This window comes from Sesamum indicum, linkage group LG11 (assembly GCF_000512975.1).
Source record: "Sesamum indicum cultivar Zhongzhi No. 13 linkage group LG11, S_indicum_v1.0, whole genome shotgun sequence".
NCBI lineage: Eukaryota > Viridiplantae > Streptophyta > Magnoliopsida > Lamiales > Pedaliaceae > Sesamum > Sesamum indicum.
Genome location: NC_026155.1, coordinates 15,431,509 through 15,440,166, shown reverse-complemented (window position 1 = coordinate 15,440,166; position 8,658 = coordinate 15,431,509). Strand labels below are relative to the sequence as shown.

The window sequence follows — 8,658 nt, the reverse complement described above, 5'->3', positions numbered from 1 at the left end:
GATTTCAATTACTATTATTAAAGCAGCAAACCCCCTTAACTTCCAAAGTTAAAAAGAAAAAATGTAAAGGCAGGGGCAGGGGCAGGGGTCTATGGAATGGAAGAATCTTTTGGAAGAGGAAATAGATACTAGTAATACTTCAATCACTTTCTTTTCAATGCTTTCTTGCACGTAATCAATCAATCCATTATTAATTCGCAAATGTTGACTGAGTGACATCTTCATCGTAATTTATCCTGATAATGTGGGTAGGAAATAACAAGTTTGGCAGCACTATTACAAATTACAACCCTCTTAGGTTGGGGTCGGTGGCTGCCGCCTATGCTTAATTACTCAGTCACTTGTTGGTGGCAGTTGCAATTCTAGTTCTACTCGTGTGCGGTGTGCCACTCCGCACTTGTTAATTGTTTCTTACACACCCCAAATATCGCCAGCCTGCTACTGCTAACTAGTGCTTGCTACCTAGTTTTAATTACTTGCCTCGATCCGGCATCTCCTCACCTCCCCACAACTTCCCTCTTCCAATTCCTATTATAATCACCACAATATGGATGTAGAGGCAGAATCGTCATCCAGACCACCAAAGCAAGAGGATAAGCTGATGCACTCTCCCAAACACCGCACAACATATGCAGCAGCTGCGGCAACAACCACAAGAAGAAGATGCATATGCCTGTGGGTAACGGCTTTGATTCTCGGCCTGGGCTTGCTACTCCTAATTCTGGGGCTCACAGTTTTCAAGGCCAAGCGTCCTCTTACCACCGTCAATTCCGTCGCTCTTGACGACCTGGATTTCTCACTGGACATAACTAGGCTCAGAGTCCTCTTGAACGTCACACTTGACCTGGGCATCTCCCTCACCAACCCCAATAGGGTCGGCTTCAAGTACTCCAACGGCACTGCTTTCCTCAGGTACAGAGGGAACGACGTCGGCGAGGTCCCCGTCCCAGCGGGCAAGATTGGCGCCCGCGACACCCGCTCTTTGAACCTCACTCTCACCTTGATGGCGGATCGCCTGCTCTCCAACTCCGCTCTGTATTCCGACGTTGTCTCCGGTACGTTGCCTTTTCAGACTTACATCAGAATTGCAGGGAAAGTGCGCATACTCTTCAATATTCACGTCGTCACCTACACCACTTGCGATCTGGAAATCAGTGTTGCCAATCGGACGCTCTCTAACCAGAAGTGTCACTACAAGACCAAATTGTAGTCCTCCAGATTTGGTGAAAAGATAATGGGAGAAATGGCCTGTTTTCAAGTAGTTTCTCAACAATAATGGTAATGGTGTTAATGTTGGTGATGGTGATGGTGATGGTGATCCTCCCCCCTCCCCCACCCTTTTTTCTCTAAATTATTAGAATAGGCTGAGATATACACCGCAGTTTGTTGTTTCTTCCTGGGATGGAACTTCCTTTGATCTAGGACTAGGAGTTCATTTTGCTCTTCATATGTAAAATCTGTTATTACTGTGGTAAATTAGTAGTAATTTAATTTGGATTAGATGGTTCCAAATTTAATCATGTTGCTCACCCACAAAAATTTTGCTTCTTCTCGTTGCTCTTTTTTCATTTTATTATGCGTAATTTCTTCATCTTTTTCATTAACATAAATAATAATCATGATGTTTAGAGTTGGTTGTTTTCTAGGGAGAGATATATGCGTACTTCATAATGGGTACAAGAGTCACGAGACAAGAGGTTATCCACCCACCCCGAACAATCCAAGTGTCCCGAGTTTGTTCCATAATACTGTCTTTTTGTCAATTTCATCTTAATTTTGCTTTTCAAATAGCAATGAAGAATGTTGCAAGACTTCAGCATCCCACCCTGTTATGGATGAATGCTTACGGCTCTGAGGATGATCTCTCATATAATGATTCTCCCAAGAAAGTGCAAAAAAGACTATTATGGCATAACATTCACCTCTTTGTGCTTCTGATACAACAAAATAACTGCAGGAAGTAGGAACGGGAGAAGCTTGCAACTACATTCCTGGATATCAGAATCTTGAGAATTTAAAACAAATAGGAAATGCTGTTGACAGATGAAAAACAAAGGAAAAGGTGATTAGGCAAAAGATTTCAATTCACTAAGTTTGTAAATTCTCAATTTCCAATATTATCCTTGCGGAGATTTCTTTTCTTTCTGTGAGCAAATGCAACCATGCGTTTGCATATGGATGAAGGCAGCAAAAGAAGCCACAAATATGTCCCAAGATTAAAAGAACCACATTGAAGAAAGAAGCATCAGATTAAAAGAACCACATTACCACAAACACACTGGCATAGCAATATCTAAGCACAAATTAGATTATACCATTTCCATGTATTTCATCAGCGCTGCAATCGCCAAACCAGTTGCTTTATTTGGGAAGAGGAAGCTTTCATGTACATATCTGCTTTTCGTCTTCCAACCCACTTGGTGCTCGAGCAACTGGTTCCAACTCACAATTAAGAATACTACTTCTATGAACCAATTGGACCCTGTCAAAAGAAATTGGAGACTACCAAGCATACATTACAAAACATGTGCGGGAGGAGACTGTCTCAGACCATGCAGAAAAAGAGAAAACCAGACCCCCGGGAGATTGATCTGAAGCACTACTACCATACAGTTAACCAGAGAGCAGTCACTTTTTATTATCTCAATCTCCCAACAAATATGCCAAGTAAAGATATACAGGCAGATGGAAAACTTTAAACTTGCTTCAACAGAAATGTCATTGAAACATCTAGCGGGAAATGCTAACACCAACTATGAAGGTTCTTACATGCTAGAAAAAATTAGGTTACAGGTACATGAATCTAAGAAACTACACCATAATCCTTCAACATCAGCTGTTAGAACTCGAGTTTTCTACATAATTCTTTGTCAATGTATCTATACTTACTTGTGGACTTCACTGGAGCTCCAGGACATGCTTCAGCAACCCCACTGAGTCGTGGTGCAAATTTAGGCGTCCTGAATCCATCTGGATCTGAAACCTGATTGGCAACAAGTTCCTTGATGTGCTCTGAAAAAATAGCGTCCAGTATAGTGCTGTAGACACTCTCAAATAAATGTTCTTCATCAGATATTGTCTCTCCACTTGATTGATGATTAATATCTCTAACCAAATTTTCAGCATATATGAAGTTGAGACGACGTACAACATTGGTTCCCATTCCCTGGATATATTTCCTAGGGTGAGGAGAAAGCATAAATCTGGTGGGAGCTGGAGCAAAGGGGTCAAAGACAGTCTCTTTTGGGGTTTGTAGATTATCACCATCCAGAGAAACAGGAGCAGTGTTGCTATGCTTAAAATTGAAGCAAGAAAAAGTGGGAGGGGAAGAAGGCAATGTGAGTGGGGATGATAAATCGTGAATTAGATGTGCATTCTCTCGGTTGGAATCTGGAGTGAGAGGGCGTATAGAAGATTGAGATGGTAACAACTCTGTGGCAGTCTCGGAGTCCTCCAGAACGCGGCCACAACTTTGAATTTCATGGGGTATTGTGGAAACGGAGAGAGTATTTGGAGAGAGGGTTTCTTCATCATCCACTAGTGTCAGATTCAGTTCATTTGACCCGACTTCAGTACCCATGAGCATGAGCATAAGCAGAACCAGAACCAGAACCAGAACCAAAAGAAAGCGGGCAATCCAAATAACACACAAACCTAACTAAAATTAGGACGGCAGCAGATAGAAGACACAGAAATTGGGGGTTATGCAATAATGCTAATAACATCCAAAATTGAAATGAGAATTTGACATAAAGAATAGGTTTGCAAGTGCTAATTCTTATTCTCCGTCGCCGTAAAATACGAAAAAAGAAGGGATGGGTGAGGTTGGAAGGAGTAGTGGAATAATTTACCTGAGATGTTGAGAGTAGCAGAGCAGAGGCGGAGTGTATGAAGAAGGCAATGGCGCACTTGGGTTGGGGTTTTGGTTTGGTCTCAACTTTCACATTCCTATTGGGCCCCGCAGGCCTCATGTATGATCCTACACCAGAACAGAAGGGAGTATAGTGGTAATAATAGTTATCGGGAAGGGTCAAAAAGGTCTACTCCTTTAAAATTATGTTCAACTTTTTGATGTCGATAAATAACTAGTTAAGCAATGTTTTTCAGAAACATGGATTATTTGTAAAGAAGAATAATAAACATAATGGCATATACGTTCATAATAAACATAATGTGAAGAACTGAGGAGCGGCGAACAGAGGAAATTATGGCAGCGTTTTTCAAGAAATGCCTGTTAAGCACTATTTAAAGGATAGCGTACACTATTTTAATTATATTGATGTGGATTAGTTTGTGATCATTGAATAATGAGGTTTGTATAATAATTAGGATATGATGCTAAATATGTTTAACTTTTGGCACAAATACAAATTTGGGTACACAAACTGATGCAAAAGTATATGATCTTTATCAAAATTACATCGGAGCAAAGAGGTGAAATATATTCAAAGCACTTTGATGAGATTGGAGATATGCAATCAATGGCATGAGGGAAAACATGCCAAATCAAAATATATCCAAAACTTTAATTGATTTTCATTTTTGGATGAAGATTTAGGTACAACTGACATTCATATTTCAGCATAATTAGATCTTGATTTTTTTTTTATAATGAAAAATTTAATTGCGGTCTTTATGATATAGAGAAGGATGATAGATTGTTTGAAAAATTTGTTGATCCAAATGTTGAATTTAGTGGGACTGAAAAAGAAAAATCTATAAATGATTCTAAGATACAAAAGAGATATGAAATTGAACATAATAGAGAACCTGATGATATTGACAACTTCAAGAGTCAAATAAAGAATTGAATAAAAGTTGCTCAAATTACAATCTTAAAACAGACTGCAACAATCTTGATTTGAAACTAAGACTTGTCTTTGGTTCCAAATAATGAAGCTAAATTGACATTGAATCACATTGCTTGAGGAAAGGAATGCAAGTAAAATTTGTAAAAGATAACAAAAAAAAAAAAAAAAAAAAAAAAAAAAAAAAAAAAAGGGTTGGGGGGGGGGAAAAAAAAAAAAAAAAAAAAAAAAAAAAAAAAAAAAAAAAAAAACAGAAAAGGGTTGTGAGTGGGTAGTCCTTGAATCACCAATGCAAATGATCATTCATGGCAAGTAAAAAGCTACAATTTAGTGCATAGCAAGTGTTCTTGGATTTATAATAATAAAATTCTAAAATAGCTGGATTATATATACTTTTAAGTTGACTATACTTAAATTGAAAATATGAAATTATACTTCCTCAAAAGATATTTTGAAGTTACACTTACAATCCTCTCGAAAATTCTTTCTTTACATCTAACACCCTTCCATTAGGGTTTGCCCCTCAAAACTCTTTCGTTTCGCATCATAACTCTTTTCATTCGTATCATAACTCTTTCATTTTATTTTGCGATATAAGCTATTCAAAACCATCAAGGGATACTCACATGATAATTATATTTCATTTCCATCATTCCCTCGTTTTCACATATCATCGTTCTAGTTAGCAATTAGTCATATAAAACCACAAATCATCACATCCTCATTTACAAGCACATGATAACAATATCATACAACCATGAAAGTACACTTCTTCTTTCGGCTTTCTAACTATCACTATTCAGGGTAAAGCTAGCATCAGATCGTGCAAGCAATTGGCTCGAAAAATCAAGGCCCAACCCAGACCTACCCTGTTTGGGGCGGGTTCGGGATGAAATTTTTCATGTCCGAGGCGGCTTGGGTATGCTCCAATTGGGTCCGGGGCGGGGTAGGGCTCTTGTCCCAAAGCCGTCCCGCCCCCGCCCCCAATCGAGGTAATAAATTTAGTATTTTTTAATATCTATTATTAATATATAATATATTATTAATAAAAAAATATGGGATTATATATAAATTCTAAACAATTTTTGCATGTACCCAACTCTATATAAGAAAAATAAAAAATAAAAAATTATTTGATAAGAAAATTAATAATTTAGATGAATTGATGAACGTATTCTTTGTCTTATACAATTCATTTTAAATTGAAACTTATATTAAGGTATTTAAATCTAAACTGATATTATTTATTAAAAAATAAAATATTAGTTGAATGTTCTTTGTATTATATAATTCATTGTAAATCGTAAAATGATATTGAGAGTGTTTGCGCTCTCTTCAAAAAAAGCGATTTCTAGCTTCTGGCTCCCTAAAAATATTTTTGAAGTATTTGAGAAGCCAACTTCTGATGAAAAGGCTAAGAAAAGCGCTTTTAGACCAAAAGTCAGAAATACCTTGAGAGGTCCTTTTAGTTGCTTTGGATTTTTTGTAAATAAATCCAACTTTATTTTTTACTACTTTACCTTTATTATAATAATCTTAATTCAAGTTTATTGTTTTTAATTTATTGTTAAAATTATATATTTAAAGTTGATATCGTAGTTTAAAATAATTTAAATTTAATAATAATTAAATTTACACTTTTATATATTTAATATTTTAAGTTTTTTATATTTTATGTGCTATATCATCTAATTATATTATTTCGTTCACATATTATTATTTAATTAATTAATAAAATAATTACTTTTTGCAATCACATAAGTTTAATTATTGTGTATGAATGAACAATTATATTACTTAGTGGGAGCACTATTAAATTAAATATATCTTTTTAAATATTTTTAGAAACATGAATATCAAATACTAACTGAAATAAAATTTATGATTTTTTGTGGAAAATAATTATTAGTAACAAACAACAAGTGAAAGAATAGGAAAAAAATAGTATCTTTTTAACACATAGGGATAAAACAGTCTTTTATCAATTAAGTTTATTTTAGAAGTGATTTTTCTCCAAACGTTAGCTTTTATCTGCTTTTCACTTTTTTTATAAACTCTACCGACTTGTGATTCTGCTATAACTTTTAATTGTTCTTTTTTTTTTTATGACAAAATCACTTTTTTCTAAAAGCAGAAGCTTATGCAAACACTCCCGTTACTTGATGAGAAAATTAATAATTTAGATGAACGTATGCTTTGTCTTATAAAATTCATTTTAAATTGAAACTTATGTTAAGGTATTTAAATCTAAACTTATATTATTCATTAATAAAAAAATATTAGTTGAATGATTATTTGTATTATATAATTCATTGTAAATCATAAAATGATATTATTTGATGAGAAAATTAATAATTTAGATGAACGTACTCTTTGTCTTATACAATTCATTTTAATTTGAAATTTATATTAAGATATTTAAATCTAAACTGATATTAATAAAATATTAATATTTACTTTATGAAAACTATATTATTTACTTTATTTATTAAACGATATTACTTGATGAAAACTATATCAAGGTATTAAATGAGTTAAGGCGGGGAATGAAACGGGCAGGTCTCGAGTCTGATCGGACCCGTACCAAACCAGCCCTGTTGCCATCACTAACGAAGCATGCCATACATAGTAATTCATTTCCAGCACAATTCATATACTTCAACACGAAAGTCATACAGAGGTAGAACAATATTATGTATAGAGAATGCTACATAATTACTTATATAAGAGTTGCATCAAGAGAAAATGTAGAAATGGGTAGACGAGCTTTTCTTTTTTTTTTTTTTTTCCCCGCTTAAGCATTTTTTATTTATTCATATATTCATATTGACGTAGGATAGGATGGAGTCACATGCACATGACATGCCCCTAAGTCCCCAACTTTTCTTCTTCAATTATTGAATGCTGATAGGAAACTAAGTCGACCAGCCCCAACCAATTTGTATGTAGTGCGGCAGCCCACTTTGTTAGAATTTTCCTAAAGGAAAAAAGACTGAGGAGGAGGAGAAATGGTCATTGTTTCACAGCGTTGAATGCGCGTGCTCTCCTCCCATAATATATTGACATTACACATTACAGTACGCCACTCCTCCCAACTCTCAAGTGCCAAAATCTTCTCCATCTCTTCCTACCTCCATCCCTTGTCTCAATTATTATTATTACTAATCTTATTAATTGGGCTATTTCCGACGACACGCCGCCGCTGATCGATGATGATGGTTTAATTTTCTGATCCCGTCCCCCCATCATCTCCTCCCTCCCGACCAGCACTTTTTCCATTCTTCATCACCATCACAATCACATTAATTTCTGGCATGGAAACAGATAGCGCCCGCCGCAACCCCACTAGCGTCGGCCGCAGCTCTTTCAGGCTGCGCCCGCCTCCGCCGCATCTTTGACATCTTTGATAAGAACCACGACAACATCATCAGCGCAGACGAGCTGGGACAAGCGCTGGGCCTCCTCGGCCTCCAAACCGAGCTCTCCGAGTTAAAATCCATGGTTCAGCCGTATGTCCAGCCTGGCAACCATGGCCTAAGATATGAAGACTTCGAGGCCCTACACCGCTCCCTAGACAACGCCTTCTTTGGGTTGAAATCAGATGCGGCAGAGGCAGTTGATGGTGATGCTGATGATGAATCCGATCTGTCGGAGGCATTCAAGGTGTTTGATGAGGATGGCGACGGCTACATATCTGCCAGGGAGTTGGAAATAGTGTTAGCAAAGTTAGGATTGCAGGAAGGGCGAGAAATTGGGAGTGTTGAAATGATGATTTCATCGGTTGATCAGAATCAGGACGGACGGGTAGATTTCTTCGAGTTCAAGGATATGATGCGCAGTGTCGGCATTC

At 36.5% G+C, this 8,658-nt stretch overlaps 3 protein-coding genes across 4 annotated transcripts in view; 2 read left to right on the top strand and 1 right to left on the bottom strand.

The window, feature by feature from the left end:
• LOC105174699 lies at positions 492 to 1,539 on the top strand. Its single transcript, XM_011096888.2, has one exon. It carries the CDS (start codon positions 548 to 550, stop codon positions 1,208 to 1,210), a length of 663 nt encoding a protein of 220 aa, XP_011095190.1. The 5' UTR covers positions 492 to 547; the 3' UTR covers positions 1,211 to 1,539.
• Positions 2,295 to 3,989, bottom strand: LOC105174698. 2 transcript variants are annotated; one of them, XM_011096886.2, is made up of 2 exons: positions 2,890 to 3,989; positions 2,295 to 2,482 (listed from the first exon to the last, which is right to left on the bottom strand). In XM_011096886.2, exons 1-2 carry the CDS (start codon positions 3,590 to 3,592, stop codon positions 2,310 to 2,312), a joined length of 876 nt encoding a protein of 291 aa, XP_011095188.1. In that variant the 5' UTR covers positions 3,593 to 3,989; the 3' UTR covers positions 2,295 to 2,309. The 2 variants fall into 2 exon arrangements, with proteins under 2 accessions (XP_011095188.1, XP_011095189.1); XM_011096887.2 differs by having other exon boundaries at positions 2,295 to 2,502; positions 2,890 to 3,982.
• LOC105174746 (calcium-binding protein CAST) overlaps positions 8,115 to 8,658 on the top strand; it is a gene marked incomplete at its 5' end in the record, with an annotated part of 1,419 nt that continues 875 nt past the window's right edge. The window contains one exon of the mRNA XM_020698072.1: positions 8,115 to 8,658. Coding sequence (XP_020553731.1) covers positions 8,115 to 8,658 — 544 coding nt within the window.